General features: G+C 59.1%; 2 protein-coding genes and 1 non-coding gene across 3 annotated transcripts; 2 read left to right on the forward strand and 1 right to left on the reverse strand.

The window, feature by feature from the left end:
- The first annotated feature begins 1,194 nt into the window (after positions 1-1,194).
- On the forward strand, positions 1,195-7,761 carry GRIN3B (glutamate ionotropic receptor NMDA type subunit 3B). Its single transcript, XM_036399523.1, has 10 exons — positions 1,195-1,644; positions 2,421-3,019; positions 3,439-4,489; positions 4,889-5,034; positions 5,204-5,319; positions 5,496-5,647; positions 5,733-5,897; positions 6,327-6,394; positions 6,521-6,859; positions 7,249-7,761. The coding sequence occupies exons 1-10, from the start codon at positions 1,195-1,197 to the stop codon at positions 7,283-7,285; spliced, it is 3,123 nt and encodes a 1,040-aa protein (XP_036255416.1). The 3' UTR covers positions 7,286-7,761.
- Positions 7,759-19,711, reverse strand: TMEM259 (transmembrane protein 259). Its single transcript, XM_036399525.2, is given in 12 exon segments — positions 7,759-10,154; positions 10,771-10,870; positions 11,219-11,351; positions 11,744-11,827; positions 12,143-12,200; positions 13,055-13,155; positions 13,476-13,598; positions 14,481-14,591; positions 16,829-16,940; positions 17,201-17,235; positions 17,238-17,466; positions 19,107-19,711. Coding segments are annotated over 12 exon segments (2,118 nt in total). The 5' UTR covers positions 19,332-19,711; the 3' UTR covers positions 7,759-9,347.
- Positions 19,712-20,037: 326 nt separating this feature from the next.
- LOC118697176 (U6 spliceosomal RNA) lies at positions 20,038-20,144 on the forward strand. Its single transcript, XR_004981732.1, has one exon. It is a non-coding gene; the product is annotated as a U6 spliceosomal RNA (small nuclear RNA).
- Positions 20,145-20,357: the final 213 nt, after the last annotated feature.

The raw sequence follows: 20,357 nt of genomic DNA on the forward strand, positions 1-20,357 counted from the left end.
CTGCTCCTCCTCTTCCTCCCAACGTTTTGGATCAACGTTCATCAGCTGCAGCAGGGGCAAGAGGTGGGGACACATCCCTGCTGCAGGGAGCCCAAAAGAAAAAACCCCAGACCCCAGAGCTCCCTCCCAGTCATCCCACAGTGGGGTTCCTGTTGGGGTGCTGCATTCAGAGCAGAAGGGAGGATGGGGCTTCCCAGAGAGCCTCCCCATGCTGTGCCTGGTGTTTGGGGAGGGGTTTGCATTCCAAGACCCTCCTGCATGGACAGTGAGGGCTGTGCTGTGTTTATCCCTGCAAGGGGGGCCCGTGGTCAGGGGGATTCCAGCCCCCCATGACCCTCCGTGCTCTGGCAGGATTTGAGCTGCCCTCCCTGCAGGTCCAGCTCCGCAGGAGAATTCATTAGCTGTGACTCATTACATTTATCGATATTACATGAACCAATACTTTTTGCCAGATGGATTCTGGCTCCATCACTCATTTTTCCTTATTAATTTAGTGTGGCTCCTGCCCTGGTTGCTGGTGTTTGTGTGCTGATGGCAGGGACCCTTGGGCTGGGTCGAGCCTCAGTTTCCCTGCTGAGGATGAGGAGGGTGACCCCACATCCCCTCTCTAAGCAGAGGAAGGCTGTGCTGCTGCTGCCCTTCTCCTCTTCCCCATGCAGCAGAAAAAAATCGCTCAGCCCTGGAACCTCTGGGCCTCGGGACCCCCGGCTATTGAAGCTGCACCTCAGACTGAGGAGGGATGGAGGGGTCGGGCTGGGGGTCTTTCCCGGGATGGAGGCGGCAGTTCACGGCTCGGGACCCACCCCAGGGGCTTTCCGTCGGAGGAGGAGGATGAGGAGGAGGAAGATCCCAGTGGTCCAGAGGTATCCGGGACCACCCTGGGATCAGCGGGCATCTCTGTGCCCGGGGCCCCGAGGGTGGCAGCGCTCGCAGGGCAGCAGCGCGGGTGGGGTGCGGGGAGGGGGGGACCCGCGCCGTGCGTGGGCGTGGACGGGGCGGCTGCGGGCGGGTCCGGCGCTGCTGCGTGGGCCGGGTCCGGCGTGACCCACGGCGCACCGGGGGCTGCGGGGCCTCGGCGCTACCCGGGGACGGGGGGGGCCCGGCGGGACGCGGCCGGAGGTCCCTGCCCGCAGCCGGAGCGGTGCCCGGCGGAGCGCAGAGCGGCGGGGCCGGTGCGGGGCCGGTGCGGGGTGCATGGCGGGGCTGCGGGCGCTCTGGCTGCTGGCGGCGGCTCTGGGGGCGGCGGGGGGACACCCGCAACCCTGCCGCGTCCCGGCCCCCCCCGGGCCCAGCCCAGGCCCCACCGTGCGCCTCGGGGCGCTGCTGCCGCCCGCGCCCGCCCGCGCCCGGCTCCGCTCCGCGCTGGCCCGAGCCGCCGGTACCGGTACCGGCCCCGGCCCCGGGGAGGTGACGCTGCCCCACAACCTCAGCCTGGAGGTGGTGGGGGGCGGCCCGGCGGCGCGGGACCCCGGCTCGCTGGCGCGGTGGATGTGCGGGGCGCTGGCGGGGCGCGGCGTGGCCGCCGTCCTGGCGCTGCCCCGCTCCCGCCGGGAGCTGCTCCAGCTCGACTTCCTCGCCGCCGCCCTCCAGGTCCCCTTCGTCAGCATCCTGGACACCCGCTGGCCGCTGCCTTTCCGAGCGCAGGTGAGACCCGCAGCGCCGGCACTGCACGCAGCTCCCGTCCCCGCTCCCGTCCCTGCTCGCCGGCTCCGTCCTTGCTCCCGTCCCGGCTCCGTCCGTGCTCCCGTCCCGATCCCCGTCCCGGATCCATACCGGCTCTATCCCGATCCCCGTCTCGCTCCATACCGGTTCTGTTCCGCGGGTCCTCCTCCCGGCTCGGACCTGCCTCCGATCCCAATCCCGGCTCCGATTCCAGCTCCAATTCGGAATCCCAGCCACTCACTCATCCTTGCTGCATCCCGAGTACCCGGGCTCCATCCTGGCTCTGTTCTCCCTCTGTCTTCTCTTCCACCCCGGCCCCATCTCATCCTCATTCCCACCTCCATCCTGCCTCTATCCCAGCCTCATCCTGTGCCCCATTCTGGCTCTGTCTCCCATCTCAGTTCTATTCCAGCCCCCTCTTGGCCCTCATTCCAGCCCTATCCTGGCTCTATCCCAGCTCCCATCTCAGTTCTCTCCTGGCTCCTTGCCCAGCTCTGTCCCAGACCCAATTCCAGCTTTCACTCCCAGGTAAGTTCCCTGGTTCCTCTAGAGCTCTGCAGCCCTCAGCCCTGGTCCCCACTCCATTCTGTCTCCGCAGGGCTCTGGGTTGTGTCCTGGCAGTGCATCCCAGACAGGAACTGGGCAGGGGATGGGCAGGGAGTGTGGGATGACCTCAGGGCAGGTGGGTCCATGTCTGGTGCTGCCTCTGGGCTCTTCCCATGGGCGGGGGCACAGCCAGGACCCTCGTGTGTTGGCAGAGCCCCTTCCACTTCCACATGGACCGGCAGAGCTCCCCGGAGACGCTGGTGGATGTGCTGGTGAGCGTCCTGCAGGCCAACGACTGGCAGGAGACCAGCCTGGTGCTCTGCCACCCCTGGGACATCGACAGCTTCCTCGACCTCTGGGCCCAGCGTTCCCAGCTCTTCCTCCGCACTGTCCTGGACCTGGGCTACCTGGATGAGCCCAGGGCCGCCCGCTACCTGCAGCAGCACGGGGACCGTGTCAGGAGCCTCTCCAGCCCAGTGCTGCTGCTGGGCTGTGACCTGCACCGTGCTCGACTCATCTTCCAGGCTGCTGAGGAGTTGGGGCTGCCACCACAGGAATTCCACTGGATGCTGGGCTTCCCACTCAGCCCCACTGAGCTGCAAACCGAGGGGCTGCCCCTGGGGCTGCTGGCCTTTGGGGAGGTGAGCCGGCCACCGCTGGAGCTCTTCCTGCAGGACATGGTGGGACTGGTGTCCCAGGCCATTGCCCAGGCTGCCCATGGCCTCCCTGACCCCGCACAGCTGCAGACCACAGGGAGCTGCAATGAGAGGCACCGGGCAGGCAGCGAGTCCCCGGGGCTCTTCCTTGCCCGGTAAGGGGGTGCTGGGGGCTCCTCTTTGCCCCATCCTGGCTCTGTGATATCGGGGTGCATGGGAGGGTTCTGCCCCAGACCTGGGATGGGGTAAGGGCGGAGCCAGGGGACCCCTGGGATGTGTGTGCAGCCACCACCATGGGGCTCAGCCCCCAGGACATGGTTAGCACTGCACAGGGGGGATGTGTCACTTCAGATCTCCTTAACACTGCCTGAGCATGGTCACTCTATAAATATTAATAACTCTTGGCCCTGGCAGCACAGCGAGCTGCGGGGCAGCACAGCAGGGCCGGATCCTGCTGCTCCTCCTTGACCTTGTCCCTGCCCACGTCGGGCACGTCCTGCTCTCAGCTCCCAGCCTCATTCCTCGGTCCCAGCTGACCCTGAGCACCAGAGCAGTGAAACCCTTTCCTTGGCAGGTTCCTGGCCAACACATCCTTCCACGGCCAGACGGGGCTGGTGCACGTGGAGAACACGGCGCTGGTGAGGCCAGAGCAGCAGTTCCGCATCTGGAGCCTGTGCAGGGACTCGCAGGGCGTTCCCACCTGGATGACAGCGGGCACCTGGAGCCACGGCAAGCTGGAGCTGGAGGAGGTCGTGTGGCAGAGCCAGAGGCAGCACAAGAGCCCCGGCGAGGCGGCCGAGGGGGCCCGGACACGGCTGCGGGTGGTGACACTGGTGGAGCACCCCTTTGTGTTCACCAGGGAGGTGGATGAGGAAGGGAACTGCCCGGCCGGGCAGCTCTGCCTGGACCCCGGCACAAACGACTCGGCCGTGCTGGACGCCCTCTTTGAGAAGATTGGCAGTGGCAACGGATCAGTGCCAGCAGAGTACAAGAAATGCTGCTATGGGTACTGCATCGACCTGCTGGAGAAGCTGGCCGAGGACATGGCCTTTGATTTCGAGCTCTACATCGTGGGAGATGGGAAGTACGGAGCCTGGAAGAACGGGCGCTGGACGGGACTGGTGGGGGACCTGCTCAGTGGCACGGCCCACATGGCCGTCACCTCCTTCAGCATCAACTCTGCGCGGAGCAAAGTCATCGACTTCACCAGCCCCTTCTTCTCCACCAGCCTGGGCATCCTGGTGAGGACCAAGGACACGGCGTCGCCCATCGGGGCCTTCATGTGGCCCCTGCACTGGACCATGTGGGTGGGCATCTTCGTGGCGCTGCACATGACCGCGCTCTTCCTCACCCTCTACGAGTGGAAGAGCCCCTATGGAATGACCCCCCACGGGCGCAACCGCATGAAGATCTTCTCCTACTCCTCAGCCCTCAACCTGTGCTATGCCATCCTCTTTGGGCGCACTGTCTCCAGCAAGACGCCCAAGTGCTGCACCGGCCGCTTCCTCATGAACCTCTGGGCCATCTTCTGCCTCCTGGTGCTCTCCAGCTACACGGCCAACCTGGCAGCTGTCATGGTGGGGGACAAGACCTTCGAGGAGCTCTCAGGCATCCACGACCCAAAGGTGAGCGTGTCCTGCTGCTTCAGATGGGCTGGGAGAGGGCTGAAGGCCAGGGAAGGGGCTGAGAGGGGTCCTGTCCTTCTTTTTGCACCTTCCTTCTTCTCTCCAGCCCCAGTCCTGCATCTTGGTCCCTCCTAAGAGTGGGAGGGTCTCACAGAAAGCTTTGTGTGTGTATCCCACTGGTGTTAAATCCCAGCCTCAGCTCCAGGGCAGGGGGAAGTGGGCTGAGTTCAGGCTGAGGCCATTCTTGGGGAACCTCCTTCCCAGACACCCCCAAGAGCTGCTGCACCTCTGAGGCTGCCCAGACACCCTGCCTGGGACTCAGGGCTGGGGACACATCCCCAGGGAGTGGGGACGCATTCCTGGGGCCAGGGGTGCTGATGCTCTGGTGCCTCCTTCCAGCTCCATCACCCCTCACAGGGCTTCCGCTTCGGCACGGTGTGGGAGAGCAGCGCTGAGGAGTACATCAAGAAGAGCTTCCCCGAGATGCACGAGTACATGCGGCGCTACAACGTCCCCACCACCCCCGACGGTGTCACCATGCTCAAGTGAGGGGCAGGGAGAGCATGAGGGGTTCCCCCCACCTTTTACCCCTCCCAGGGCATCTTTTGCCCCAGTGCTGGAGCCTGTGCACCTCTGGGAGGGGTGTCAGGCTGGGGGGATGCTGAGCAAGGGGAGAGCAGCCCCTCCCTGAGCATCCCCCCCACGTCCCCACAGGACAGAGCCTGCCAAGCTCAATGCCTTCATCATGGACAAGTCACTGCTGGATTATGAGGTCTCCATCGACTCTGACTGCAAACTGCTCACCGTGGGCAAACCCTTCGCCATTGAAGGTTTGGGGGGGCTGTGCTGGGAAGGGGATTCTGCTCTGTGTGTGTGTGTGATGGGGCTGGGGTCGTGCCCTACCACAACCACACAGGGTGGGGAGGTGCCCCCTCCGTGGGTGGCACTGGGGGCTGCATCCTCTGTCCCAACACTGCCCCTTTCTCCCCCTCCTCACCGGGGCCAGGCTACGGCATCGGCCTCCCCCAGAACTCCCCGCTGACCTCCAACGTCTCCGAGTTCATCAGCCGCTACAAATCCTCGGGGTTCATCGACCTCCTGCACGACAAGTGGTACAAGATGGTGCCCTGCGGCAAACGCGTCTTCGCCGTCACTGAGGTGCGGCGGTGGTGCCTCGGCCGGGGAGGGGGCTCCGGGCTCTGACCCCCCCCGCAGCCCAGCCCACACCCCCTGCCCCCCGCAGACCCTGCAGATGGGCATCTACCACTTCTCGGGGCTGTTCGTGCTGCTGTGCATCGGGCTGAGCGGCTCCCTCCTCACCTCGCTGGGCGAGCACGTCTTCTACCACCTCGTCCTGCCCCGCATCCGCCGCAAGAAGAAATTCAACTACTGGCTGCACACCAGCCAGGTGGGGCCAGGGGAAGGGGCTTAGTGCCCCAAAGGCTCCTAACCCCATATGGCTGCTCCCTCCTAAACTGCACCACCTTCTCCAGCCATGGACCACCAACCCCTGTTTGAGCCCTGAACCAGACCATCACCCCCAGACCCATCACCCCCAGACCCATCACCCCCAGACCATCACCCCCAGACCACCACCCCCAGACCACCACCCCCAGATCATCACCCCCAGATCATCACCCCCAGATCGTCACCTTCAGACCATCACCCTCCAGACCATCACCCTCCAGATCATCACCCCAGATCATCACCTTCAGACCATCACCCCCAGATCATCACCCCCAGACCATCACCCTCCAGACCATCACCCTCCAATTAATCCCTGGCCTATTAACCTCCAGTCCATCCCCCCAACTCACTCTTGCCATGTTCCCCACAGAAAATCCATCGGGCTCTGAACATGGGCACGGAGGAGCGGAAGAGCCAGCAGCTGAAGTTGGAGCAGAGGTACGGCTGGGACTGGGAATCTGCCCTGCTCTCCTCCTCCTCCTCCTCCTCTTCCCAGCCAGACTTCTGTGGGGCTGCGGAGGGACCCCAGAGCAGCCAGATCCCAACTCGGCCCTCCCCACCCAGGTGCGAGCAGCAGCCGCGGTCGGTGCCGGCGGCAGCGCAGCAGCCCTGGGGCGCCCTGCGGAGGGAGGCGCGGCGGGTGCGCTTCCAGCTGGACAAAGCCCCCCCCGAGGAGGAGGGGTCCCCTCCGTGGCACCCCGGGAACGGGCGGCCGCCGCAGCCCCTGGACAGAGCGGCCGGTGAGAACGAGCTCCGCGAGCTGGAGGAGAAGATCCAGGAGATGCGGGAGCAGCTGCGGGCGGCGCTGCTGAGGAAGAGCGAGCTGGTGTCCGTGCTGGGCACCACCAAGGGCGGCCGGGCACTGCCCGCCCCGCTGGCCACCGAGGGACACCGGGAGGAGAGGTGAGATGGGGGGCAGGGACCCCGCAAAACATGCCAGGGGCAGGGCAGGGCAGGGCAGCTGCTCCTCCGGCTCACAGCGGGAGTGGAAGGGAAAAAGGGAGGGGGGATGTCCTGGGGCTGCCCCAGCTCTGCGGCCTTTGTCTCTTCCCCCCTTTGTCCCTTCTGCTGGCAGTGGGGTTTGAAGGACCGGGAGATTCTTTTTGGGGGGTTGAGTTGGGGTGAGAGGGTCCCGCAGTGCCTGGACAAAGCTCAGCCCCGCGCCCCCGGCTCTGTTTTTACACCACGTAAATAAAGATGATCAAGGAAGACCAAGTCTGCTTTTCCTCTCCCCCAAACGCAGCCAGGGCTGGCTGAGAACAACCCTTCCCCTTCCCCTCCTTCCTCCGCAGGCCCAGCTCAGCCCCGCCGCAGGACGGCCGCGATTAGGAGGAGGAGGAGGAGGAGGAAGAGGAAGCTCCCACATGCACGGGGCAGGACAGGCCGAGACCAGAACCTCCCTCTGGAGAGGCAGCTCCAGCTCCAAACCCGGGCTGATCCCAGAGCCACCGCAAAGCAGAACCGGAGCCTTCCTCGGGCGGAGGGTGAGGGATGGAGAGGCTGCACGGGGAGCGGGACAGGCTCGGCTCAGGGCTCTGCCCGCCGCTGAGGATGAGGAACAGCTCCCCATGCCCCCACGGGCAGCTGTGGAAGGAGCCAGCCCTGCAGCCCTGGCACGGAGGCTGCCCCAGCACCACCGAGCATGGCCGGGACAGGGCTGGTGCTCAGCCCTCTGCCCCTGCACAGTGCACGGGGACAGATGGTGACACCCCAGGACTGAGCATTGCACCCCCCTGCCCCAGGACTCCCACACATCAGCCCAGCACAGCCGTGGGCAGGACATGGGGCAGCGCTGCAGGAGCTGTTAAGAGATAATATTTATTATTATATACAAACACATTTTGTACATTAATTAAATAGAATGAACTCTACTCTTCATTCATCAAATCATTTGGTTTGGTGTCCCCCATTCCCCTCCCACCCACTCCTCTGAAAAGCCCGTGGTAATTCCTGGCACTCCAGAGGCTGGGAGCCAGTTGGCCACAAGGTTCCTTCTCAGGAGTGAGGGCAGCAGCAAGATTTGACCTGCTGGTCACAGCAGGGTCCCCCCTGCCCTGCAACAGCACCATGGCTGCTCCAGGTAAAAAGGAAAAAAAACCAAAAAGGGGGCACCCAGGTGGGAAAGGCAGAGGGGTGAGGAGGGGGCTCGGAGCCCCCCCGTGTTGATAAGGTAACACTGAAACACACGGAGCCCCCCGAGGGCCAGGGACTCCAGACACTGCTCAGCCATAGGGGAAAAACACTGAACTCAGGGACATCTGTGCAGGGACCCAGCTGTCCCCAAGAGAGCCAAGTGCCCACAGGTCACCTCCTGTCCCTGCCCTGTCCCACCACGGTTCTCCCAGAGCTTCATCCTGCCTCGCTCTGCTCCACCTCCCTGCACAAACCCTCCTTCCAGCACACCCTGGCATGGATCTGGCCCCTCTGCAGGGGTGCACAGGCAGCCCCCCAGCTCAGCCCCCTGGGACAGGGCAGGCTCTGCCAGCCTCACCTCCACTGCCAGGGAAACGTGGGAAAACCAGCTGAAATGTCTTGGCTTTAGTGTTTTGGTTCTTTGCTAAATCAGCTCATGCAACAATCCAGGCACGAGGAGCCGCTCTCTCCTCTGGGATGGGGCTGATCCTAAACACAGACGTGTCCCCCAGGAGGGACAAGGCACTGGAAAGCAGCTGCTTCACCCAGAGCAGAGCTGTGCAGGACAGAGCTGCTGCCCTCACCCCACTGCAGCACAGCTCCCTCCAAGCATCACTCGTGGCTCCTGGGATGGCAGCTCCCACCTGCACACAGCACCTTCCACCTCCCAACCCACCCACCAAGGGAAGTTTAAGGACAGAAAAAAAGGGGCTGAACTGCAGCTTTCTGCTTTGGTTGTGCCCTAGCCTGGGCAGACTTTGTGCCTGGGGAAGGAAAGAGCTCCTCCTCCCCTGAGGAGCAGGAAAGGTGACCAGGAATCACCTCTGTGGCTCTCCCACAGGGACTGGACACTGCCTGTTCCACCCAGTCCCACTCTAACCACAAAGCTGCCACACCTGTGGCCTGTCCCAGGTCAGCTCCCACCTGGGATCAGCACCTGGACTGCAAACACAGCTGCAGGGGCAAAGCCAGGGATCAGGGGTCAAGGAAAAGCCAGGGCACGAGCAGGGCAGGGTGGGAACAGGTAGCTGGCTCACCTGTGGCCTCAGAGGAGCCAGGGGACCAAAAGCCCCCCATCCTTCCCACAGCCCCCCCAGTGCCTTCCCTAGGGGAGGGAGGTCACAGCAGCCCTGCTCTGTCCCAGCTGCTCCGGCTCTGCTCAGAGGGATCCATGGGTTAAGGATGATGGTGAAGTGAGAAATAGTAACAAACAAAATCCAAATGTCTTCCTGGCAGTCCAAAGTGACAGCAACGGGGCTCAGGACAGGTTCCTGGAGCTTGGCTCTGAGCTGGGCGTTCTCTCTGCTGGTGCTGGGCAGGGGCTGCTCTCCCCCCGGTCCTCCAAACCTCTGTCCTGGTCACTGTCCCCCCCCGAGGCTGGCAGGGGCTCTGCCACGCCGCTGCTGCCCGTGCAGTTTTTACCACCGGCTTTTGCTCGGCTGTTTGAGCCCTCCAGAGCCTCAGTCTGCTTGGGAAGGGAGGAGCTGGGGACCACCCCCTCCTGCAGCGGGGCAAGAGGGGCAGCCCCAGCAGCGGGGGAAGCATCTGCTGCAGCCACCACGGACGTTGAGGTGACCTCGATGGTGATGGAGCCCACGGCCGTCTCCGGGTGCTCGCTGCTGACCCTGATGCGAGCGACCAACCCCGAGGCCGCGGCCGCCTCCTGAGGGGTCCCGTTGGCCACAGCCTCGTGCACCACGGTGGGCTCCAGCAGGGTGCTGCTCAGGTCAGACAGGAACGAGGCCTCTGTGACGATGGCGGCCGTCTCTGCCACCCAGTTGAGGTCGCTGCCCACGGAGGCGGCGGCGGCGGCGATGACGCTGGAGGCCTCGCCGGGGCTCAGGGCGGCCGGAGCGCCGCCCTCCCCGAGGGGCCCGGGGGCCAGCGGGGCTCGGCGGGGCCCGGCCTCCACCGGGGCGGCCGTGGTGTTGTTGTTGAGGTTGTCCTGCAGCGTGGTCTGGGTGCCCTGGCCGACCTGCTGGTTCTGCAGCAGCATCTCCTGGATGCGGATCTGCTGCAGGATGGCTGGCAGCTCGTAGTGGTGGAAGAAGTAAATCATCGAGTGCTGGCGGAGGAAAGGGAAAGGTGTCACAGGCCACCACATCCCAAGTAAACCAAACTTCTCCTGAAGAATCCTGCTGCTCTGACACCAGCAAGTTTGCAAAGATTTATCCCTTCCACTATGATACTGCAAGCTGCTTTATAGTTTCTCTCTGAAGACAGGCACAGAGTACAACCCCTCTCCACTTTCAAAGGCTGGGAAAAGAAGGATGACAGCATTCCTCTGGCCCATCCTCTATTCCCTGTCCCCACCCTGCAGCAGGTCAACAACCAAATTCACCCAACAGGTATGCTTGATCCAGGATATCAGTCATAAGCTTGGAGCTGATCCCACCAGCACTCCTCACTGCACAGGCCTGAAGAGTTCCTCTGCAAGGTAGAGCCTCCCCAGGATTTATTCCAGAAGGACAGAAATCCTTCCCAACAGCCCTGTGGCATCAGGTTATTGTCAGTCCCATGGCTGGACTGGAGGCAGCAATCCAAACATCCACAGCCTCATTCTGCTGCTCCATTTCCACACCAGGCTCAATTCCATCTCTTAAGAGAAATGAGGATCCCTTCTTCCAACCCAGCTGGAGAGGAAGTGTGACAAAGCCCCCCAAGGTGCAGCAGGGACTCACCTGGATGAAGAGCCAGGAGGTGACAAGAGCCAGGCTGCTGTACTGCCCGTTGAAGCGGTAGTGGTAGGCGTAGAAGGCAAAGTGGTACAAGTAGAAGAATCTGGACAAGAAAGCAAGAAAAATCAGGAAACTATGAGCTCCCTTCTCTCCCAACACCAGCCTGAGCTGAGGCACTTCACAGGGAGTGACACAGACTCATTAAACAGATAATTAGAGTATGAATAGGACAAAACAAGAGGCTGGGGAAGATCAAGGTGATTCCAAGACCCAGGCCCAAATCCAAATTGGAAAAATTTCACTTTGGACCCTGTGACGTGTGGGGCAGCTCTCGAGCAGCCACACAAATAACACCCTTAGGAGAGGAGGCTGTTGTGCCTGGGGTGCTGGGAAGGATCAGAGCAGCTGGGGGAGGACAGGCAGAGGGAATGTGGCCACAGGCAGCCCTCACCTGAGCCAGTGCCTCTTGCTGGTGTTGGTGTGGCAGCAGATGGCGTCGTACTGGTCTGCCAGCCACACGATGAGGATGATGTAGAAAGCAGTTGTGGTGTCATTGAAGAACTCAGACATTATGGCCTCCATACCTGGGGACAGAGGGGACATCAGCTACAGCCAAGGATGCTCTGCCTGCCACATCCCACAGATCAGCTGCGTCTCGCAGCGCAGATTTTGGGAGGTTTTGCTGCTTTTTAAATTAAAATTGTACAAATGCAACGTGGCCACACAGTGCAAGTCCGCAACGAGCTCCAGGGACAGACAAAGCTTTGGATTCTGGGATTTCCCAACAAACTGCTGCTTTTCCAGGGGACCCAGAAGGACAATGGAGCTGACTGTGCCATCAAATTCCAGAGCCTTCTGCCTTGTGATGAGCAGCCACAGTAACCACCTGCTGTGGCCAGCTGGGAACAGGGAATTAGACTTCCCACAGATCCCAGAGGGACGTGCTGCAGACACAAGCAGTGAAGCAAGTCCTTACCGACCAGAGCCAGGATGACAGTGAGGAGTGGAGCAGCAGGGAATGCAATGGTCATGTTCATCTCCAGCATCTGCAACAGGTCAACTGCAAGAGGAAAAACAGGCTGAGGCACAGAGAGGATGGAGGGCCACAGAACCCTCCACCCCACAGTGCTGTCTGCTCAGTGCAGCCACATCCTCTGTCCCCAGCCAATGCTTCTCAGGAGAGAGAATAAGCTCAGGGAAGTGCAGTGATGGGAGCAGGAGGATGTACTCTCCGTGCAGCTACAGGTAGGACCCTTTAAACTGATCTAATGATCCTCAAGGTCCTCCCAACCCAAACCTGCTGTGACTCTACAACACCCTGTGCTGCAGCAGGCACAGTACCCAGCACAACCCAAAGCCCTTGGCCAGTCCTTACCAATGAAGACAAAGATCTGATGGTGTGAGTAGCGCAGCAGCATCGAGACAGAGAGAGTCTGGAAGAGGAGAGAGAAGGGGAGGCAGATTAGAGCCCCACGGGTGCGGGGAGTCGCTCGGAATCGCAGTGCGGCACAGACCCAGGCGAGTCTGGGCTTGCACATCCCACGTTCATTAGCTGGAGCTGTGCAGAGCCATTTCCCAAAGAGTAATTAGAGCTTCACAAACAGCAATTAATCTCTGTGCTGCTGCAGGGGAACAGACAGTAAGGGATTTGTTTGTAAAGGGACCAAGCCTGAATGTTTGCACTGGGGCCACACCAACCCACAGAGCTGGGAGCAGGGATTCTCCCGTGCTCCATCCCGCTCCTCCCTGCACTCAGTTCCTCCTCAGTGCCCGCAGTGTGATTGTGCACAGACCTGCCCCATGGGTGGGACAGCCACACACAAAGAGACAGTCACCCACAGCCACCCAAGACAGCAAACACCAGGTAGTTATGGCTTGGGATCTTGTCTGATGTGTATCTGAAAACATCTTGTCTCACACATCATCATTTGGTTTATCTTGATCCCTGCTGGCAAATCAGTCTGGGCTGTTCTTAAAAGTCTCAGAGGACAAATGTCTGCACCCTGTACTGACAGCTGGAGTGTTTTAAGGACACTAAGAAATTAACAGCAGCTCCCTTTTGACAACAAAAACAACACTGCATTTTGGGTCAGCTCTACTGTTCATTCCACTGGTGGACTTCAGGAACTTAAAAAAAAACCCAAGCAAACAAAAACATGCCCAAGAGTAAGGCCTCATCCTCCACCAACTACACTTTAAAAGCAGACGAGAGCTCTGCTGTATCACCAAGCACTCACTGCCCAGCACCAGGCTGAGGCCAGGCGCTGCCCAGCTCACAGTGACTTACGAAGATGACCATGATGACGAAGGCTGCCAGGTAGGACGTCCTGGCCATCCACATGCTGACAAAGCGATAATGCTCCCCGGACACCACGTTGCGAAGGAAACCTGGAGAAAAAGCACAAACACAAGCTCAGTGGGATTAAACCACAGACTAAGAACCAAGCTCCAGTGCCTGCTGAAGAAACAGGATTTGGAGCAAATCCTCAGGGCAGCACTCATTGTCATGCAGGGCGGTGAGGTGGGAGGAAATCACGTTTCCAGACACCTCTCCCCTCCTGCCTCTCTCGTTTTGTCCTTGACAATAACACAGGGAGCTGCTCCCTGCATTACAGATTAATCAATAGTCAGAAGATGATAGTCAGGCACCCACAGAACAAACACCCACTGCTCCAAGCAGCCTCTGCTGAGACTCCTCCAGGCCTTACCTTTGTTTTCCTCATTTTCAGCTAAAGCTTTGACACTGGACATCAGGATATCATCGTAGCCCAGGAACTCATCCAGCAGCAGGCGGCTGAACCTGTCCCCAAAGCACTGATCCCTTGTAGGATCTAGAGAGAACACAAAAAACCTTTCACACTGTTCACACCTGGAGCCACAAAGGCACAAGGTGAGGGATACTTGTGCCACCAGAGCTGTGTCTGTATGTGGACTTGGAGCAGTAAAACCAAACCTGGGAGGGAAAATCTCGCCCCTCCTGACAGATCCAGCCACACTAAGTGCAAATGGCAGTCGGGCCTTAAGGACTGTCAGGGATGTCACACTCTGTGCTGGCACAGACACAAAGGGAATTTGCCCTCCAGGCTTGGCCTGTCTCTGGGGCTCACCCTGACTGCTCATTACTGCACAGGAAAGCTGCTTAACCCCCATCCAGCTCTGCTTCAGCTTGAGTGGGAGGAAGTGATGAGCTCCTCTCAGGTTGCTGCACTAACAGATACAGAGGTTCACAGGCACGAGAAGGTCTGAGGCCATGTTCCTGACTTGGACAGGTTTTAACAGAGCAAATGCCAGGAGAGGAGAACACTGTTTGGGGAAATGACCTGCTGGTGCCCACAGGGGCGCAGCAGCACACACAGTGTGACAGATCTGTGAGCACTGTCCCCTGCTCCTGCACAGCTGCTCTGGCCACAGGCTCTAACTGCTGCTCAGAGCTTCAGTGCCTCCTGCCAGGGAGAGAGCTCTTCCCTGCTCCATGTGGGAAAACTGTGCTGGGCATGACATCAGGGCTCACTGAACCAGGCTCCACCATTTCAGAAAGCTCCTCTGAAAAGCTGTGACCTACTAAAGGCAGACAGGCTGCACAATGCAGCTCTCCTGCGTGGGAAGTGAGCACCATCAGCTGCAGGAAGAGTTCCCAGAGATGGTGTGGAGGTCTCTGCACTGCAGGTACCCACCCCTGAGCCTCTGCCCTGCCCAGGCTGCCTCCCACTCACCCAGGGTCACCACCATGACGGGGATGCTGAGGCGCTGCCGGGTGCTCTGGGACAGGCGCAGGAAGCCGTATTCCAGAGAATATTCCACAATGTACTCCTCCTGTGGCCACACTGGGAGAGAGACACAGGGGGACAGACTCAACACCCGCATCTGCAAACAGCCAGCACGAAAAGAAGCCCCTCTGGGCTCCCTCCCTCCCTCCCATCATGTTCTTGAAAAGGGAATTGGGGTTCTAAGGTGCAGGAAGCCGTATTCCAGAGAATATTCCACAATGTACTCCTCCTGTGGCCACACTGGGAGACTCAACACAATCTGCAAACAGCCAGCATGAAGAAACAGCCCCTCTGGGCTCCCTCCCTCCATCCCATCATGTTCTTGAAAAGGGAACTGGTTGTAAATGTGGGCTCCAGGCTTCCCTCAACCAATTAAACATAAATCAGTACAAACTCTTTGGGATTACAGCCCTTGACATTAGTCCTTAATGTGGGATTTCTGGGAAAGCTTCAGGGCAGCAGTTCCAAGCTCTGCCCAGACCCTGCCCACACCTTTGCCTGGCAAGCCCAGAGCCACCGGTTCTTGCTTTGCTCAATTTCTGCTTTCCATGTTGTTTGGGAAGCAGCAGGAAAATCCACTTTACACCTGCTGAACACCAAGTAAATGCTGCAGAGGTGAGAGCCCAGCACTTCCCAGGGGACTGAGGTCACTGCTGCAATTACATGTCAGAAATGAAGGCAGCAGCAATTACAGCTTTCCCAAAAACTGGTGGGGCCTGAAGTTTTCCTGCTTTGGTTTTTGGTTTGTTTTTTTTTTTTCAAGAAAGCTTCCAAAGAGATGCTTTTTTTGCTACATCATCTCTGAAAGGACAAAACCTCCTGCTAAGCCAGAGCCAAGCAATTTAATCCCTGCTCTTTCAGACTGCCAGGGTGTATCTCCAGGAGGGGGGAGGCAGCTGTCAGGCAGCTCCCAGCACCACCCACGGTGACAGTTAAAGGGACACAAGAACTGAACAGCCACACACCTGACCCAGCACTGACAGAGATCTCCTGATCCCCTTATGGGGCAGCAAACACAAGCTGGGCTGTTGGGTTTGTCTTTTGTTTCCATTATAAACAGTTTTGAGCTCAAAAGGAAATCAAGGGTTTAAATATCAACAAACAATTACTTCCTTTGTATAATAAAATATTTTTTTCATGGGAAAATATTCTGACTAAACATAAAATTTGGTGCGCTGAGAAAACAGAAAACCTGGAAAAAATAAGAAAATCAGGTATTTGGGAATGAATTAAAGATGTGAATTTTGTAACTAATCTGGGAAACAGCCTGTTCTCTTCCTCTCCTTTTCTGGATTGTTTCCAACCAAGCATTCAGCAAAACAAGGGACTTCCCACCAGTGCCCCAGCCCAGCACAACCTGGGCACCAGCAACAAAGGTCCAGCACCAAAAACATTCACTGCTCTCTGGTCTTAATGACCTTTAATTCAGGGCTAATGAGCCCTGGATGAGCATCAAGACAGTGTCCAGTCTCATCCTCCTCCACAGCCACAATTCCAGCATTCACAGGGACAACAGCGGGGTGAAAGAGGCCAACTTCTGGCAAATTTTGTGGAAAAAGCCAAAGAATCCAAGTCCACATCTCTATTTTAAGATAAATATTCCTTACTACATTTCCTACCTTAACCACTAGAAACAGAAGTTTTTCCACACTGGAATTCCATTTTAAATAATACAAAGCTACTAAATCTGCCTCTGGAATTTACAAGTGCTGAGCAGCTTAGGTCAGGCAGGAAAAGGGTGGGATAAGGCCAGGGAACATCCGAGTGGAACAGCAGTGCTGTATTGCAATCCACCAAAACCCGCTGGGTGGCTTTTGGGATTAATTAATTGTAGCAAATTGGCTGCTCCAAGTGCTGGTGTTGGCTCAGCACCCAGAGCACAGCCCAAACCCTGCTCATGTCACTGTCAGGAGATCCCTGTGGATTGCAGGGGACAGTGAATGGATCAGAACAGGGGGTTCAGGCTCATTTGAGATACCACAGGAACCTGCCAGGCCAGAAGCTTTGTTCACCTGTGGTTGATCTGACACCTCCTGGCCTGGCAAATTTTCTAACCCAGCCTCCCCTCAGCCCCAGGGCAGAGCTTGCTGTGGGTCTGCTGTTAGTACTGACAGCACTATCCCCAGGAAGACATTGAAGGTCACTGTGCAGGTGCCCCAAGGAGCCAGGATGGGACGTGTGGGGAGGAGGATGATGATGGGAGGAAGGAGGAGCACAGGTAGCAGTGAAGGTGTGATTACCTGCTCGGGCTAGCATCTCAAACTCGGACACAGTCTCCCGCAGAGGCTGCATACCTTTAGTGGCTGCGTCACTAAACGAGAACTCCTGGCTGTCGTTGTGGGGCAGCTCAGTGCTGCTCACCCGGGATGGCTTGAGGAACACCTTGGGCTCGATATCCAGCTCAAACTGTTGGAAAACCAGAGTAGGGAAAGCCACCTCAGCAGCCTTCTTATTGCACCTCTCACCTGCCACGCTCTCTCTATCCACACCAAGGCCTAACCCCACAAAGGACGTTTTCTCTGGTTTTCCTTTCTGTGTTAAACCATCAGAGGCCAATGTGGGGATTCAGGAGCAGCCAAGGAACAGGCTTTGTTTCCAAAAGACCAAAGGATCACACAGAGACTTCACTTCCAACCACGACTTCCCCCCAGCGTACACATCCTTACCTTGATGGAGCTGTTTTCAAACATATCCACAGTCATTCCTCCTCTTCCTCCTCCTCTTCCTCGGTCGTGGACTCAACCACCATTCCTGGGAACTTCTCCACGCCGCAGAACTGCAGGAAGATGGGGGCCCGGCTGGAGTTGCGCTGGATCTCCACCCTCAGGATGCCATCGCGGGGCCACTTGTCCCGCACGTGCTCCAGGCAGTTGATGGGAGAGCGGGAGAAGGCGATGTGGATGTAGGCCAGGATGAAGAGCACAAAGAGAGCCTAAAGGGCAGGAGACAAGGCAGACACTGTCAGACCCCCCCCAGTTATCACCAGCTCTTCTCTGCCTGTGAAACACCAGAATAATCTGGGTGAGCGGACGAGAGCTTTGATGCTTCTCTGCAGCAACAGGGCAGCAGCCAGACCTTGGCATTCCAGCAAGGCATCAGGAACCAACTGCTCCTGCTCGTGAGAGCTGACAGTGACAGTCTTCTGAAAGCTCAGGTCCTGCATCCAACAGCGTCCCCAAAACCCACCACACACAGCACCAGTGTGGGATGAGGCACGCTGAAGGAAATGGAAACACATCCCCGCCTTCCAACCCTTCCCTCCTCAGCACAAAGAGTTTCCTGCTGAAACCTAGAGAAGCCTGCCCAGCTTTGTAAAGGCAGAATAAAGAAAACTCCAAGCAAACCAACCCACCCCTGGGCAGGATGACCCAAACCCAGATCTGTTGTCCCAAAGAACAGGAGGCTGAGCTGGCTCCCGAGGCCATGCACAGAGCACCACAGCTCCCTGTCCTGCCTCCATCCCAGGAACAGCCATAAACCACAGCAAAGCAGGGTGGAATAAAAAAAAAACCTCATTCCCTGGAGTGAACAGAGACGTCCAAAGTTCAGAGCTCTGAGCACAGCTGGCACAGCGAGCGGCACTGCTGAGCTCAGAGCGCCCTTCCCAAGCACCCTGCTCTGCTCTGTCCTCATCAGCCCCGCTGTCCTGACCTATTTGTGATGAACAAACAGCCTGGTAAACACCACTCTGCAGAGGAGCTGCACAGGGACATGTGAGGGAAGCTAAAGCAGAGCCACCTCCCTGGTTGCAGGAGCCACAGAAGATCCAGGGGTAATTCCAGGGCTCGGATGGGAATGTGGGTACCCACTTCCCTCCTGCCAGCAGCTGGAGGAGAGCTGGGAGCAGGCTGCTGACCCCTGGCCCTGCAGGCTGCTCTCCACAGAGCCCTGAGGAAGTTCTTCCTTCTCTGGGAGGAGCTGGGATCAGAGGCAGAAGCACAACAAACTGCTCCCAGCCACTCTGCCTGACCACTGCACCGTTAGCACTATCCCTGTCCCAGCCGGTTTGCTGGGATGCAGATAGACAACTGGGAAGGGAACGGGGATGTGGAAAACCCAAACGTCTCCTGAAAGGGTAGAAAACCTATCTGTGCAGCATGAGAGAAGCTGTGATGAATGTTTTCTTGCTGAAACCTAGAGGAGTGTGCTGCTGTTGCCTGGCAAGCTGCTCTCCCCTTCTCCTTTCTCTAATTTCCCACCCTGGAAGCCGTGGAGCAGGAAGACAAGACTCCAGCAAAAACTCCAACAATCCAGTAGGTCATGTGGGAAATGTATCCAAAAAGTGCCATTGCTAGGAAACAGAAAATGAAACCAGCCTGGCTGCCCAGCAAGCTGGCTCAGCAATTTCTTCTCAATTTACAGATCTGGAAGAGCTCCAGAGTGAGGGAACACCGGGACCACCACGGAGACCAATGTCTCCCTAACAGGAGGGGCCCACGGGAGCTCCAGGGACGGCTCGGTGTGCGTGGGCCAAACACAGCCTGCTACCTCCGGTAGAGGCAAGACTTTTGGTGTTTCTAATGAAGCTCCTGCCCTCAGCCCGGCCGCGGGCTGGGAGGAGCTGCCCCTCACCTTGAGAAGAACGAAGAACTCGAAGACGCGGCGGAAGGAGGGAGGGAAGAGGCGCGCGTAGGTCACTGCCATCTTGAAGAACAGCGCGTGGAAGAGGCGATCCCGCACGTTAATCAGGGGGTTCTGGTTGAGGTTGGGGTTACGGACGCCGCGGTTGTTGCCGCCGGCGGCCCCGGCGTTGTTGGCCGGGTGGTGGTTGTTGGCGTTCGGCTGGTTCTCGGACATCCTGACGGCGGGGCCGCTGAGGGCTGGGCCCGAAAATGCTGCTGCTCCTCCGCGGGCCGGGCTGGGGCCGGGCGGGCGCGGCACCGGCGCTGCCTCCGTCCCCCTCCCCGGCCCCTGCCCCTGCCCGGCGCAGACGCCTCGGGGTGGCGGCGGGTCAGGCCCGACGGGTCAGGCCTGGGCGCTCAGTGGTGCCCGGTAGCTGCGCGGCCGGGGCAGACGCATCAGGGACGTGGCTGCCGGGATGTCCCCGCGGCCATGGGGGTCTCTCGGCGGGGCGGGGAGGCGCGGCGTGGCCCGGGAGCGGCTCGCGGCTCAGCTGTCCCGGCGCGGTCCCGTCCCGTCCCTTAGCGCTCCGCCGCCATTTTCCTCCGCCGGCCACGGCGGCTCGTGCGCGTGCGCGCGCACGCGCGCCCAGGGCACGACGGGACGTTGGAGGACACGCTCCGGCCCTGGCCCCGCCTCCATGCAAATGAGGAGCTCTCCCACGATGCACCGCGCGCAGGCGTCACTCGGTGCGTCCGTTTGGCCTCGAAAATGGAAAAAAATTCACCAAAAGGGAAGATTTAGAATAAAAAAATTAAAACTCATCGCCTGGGAGATGACCCTGTGAAGAAGAGCGCAGGTCAAAAAAAGAGACTAACTCGTGCTGAGGTAAAAGTTGTCAAAAGTGGGAGGTTTAAAAAGCGCTGCGGGTGTACAGCAAATCGTGCTCGCTTCGGCAGCACATATACTAAAATTGGAACGATACAGAGAAGATTAGCATGGCCCCTGCGCAAGGATGACACGCAAATTCGTGAAGCGTTCCATATTTTTTCCCGGGTACGGTCTCGAAGCCTCTCCCCGGGGTTACCCTTTTGTTCCCCCGAGACCGGCACGGGGCGTTCCAGCCCCCCGCGAGGTCGGGGGAGCCCCCCAGACGCGGCCCTGGCACAGGCGAATATCAAACCCTCTGTCCAACTGACAGAAGGAGAGGATACGGTCTTAAGCTGTGCCAAGGGAAATTTAGGTTGGGTATTAGGAAAAGTT

The sequence above is a fragment of the Molothrus ater genome, chromosome 26 (assembly GCF_012460135.2).
Source record: "Molothrus ater isolate BHLD 08-10-18 breed brown headed cowbird chromosome 26, BPBGC_Mater_1.1, whole genome shotgun sequence".
NCBI lineage: Eukaryota > Metazoa > Chordata > Aves > Passeriformes > Icteridae > Molothrus > Molothrus ater.

Excerpts from the sequence above, each read along its gene's own strand:
- GRIN3B (XM_036399523.1), top strand. The coding sequence starts at position 1,195 with ATGGCGGGGCTGCGGGCGCTCTGGCTGCTGGCGGCGGCTCTGGGGGCG. Across the intron at positions 6,395-6,520 it reads CAGCTGAAGTTGGAGCAGAG|GTGCGAGCAGCAGCCGCGGT; the intron begins GTACGGCTGGGA and ends CTCCCCACCCAG. Across the intron at positions 6,860-7,248 it reads GAGGGACACCGGGAGGAGAG|GCCCAGCTCAGCCCCGCCGC; the intron begins GTGAGATGGGGG and ends CTTCCTCCGCAG.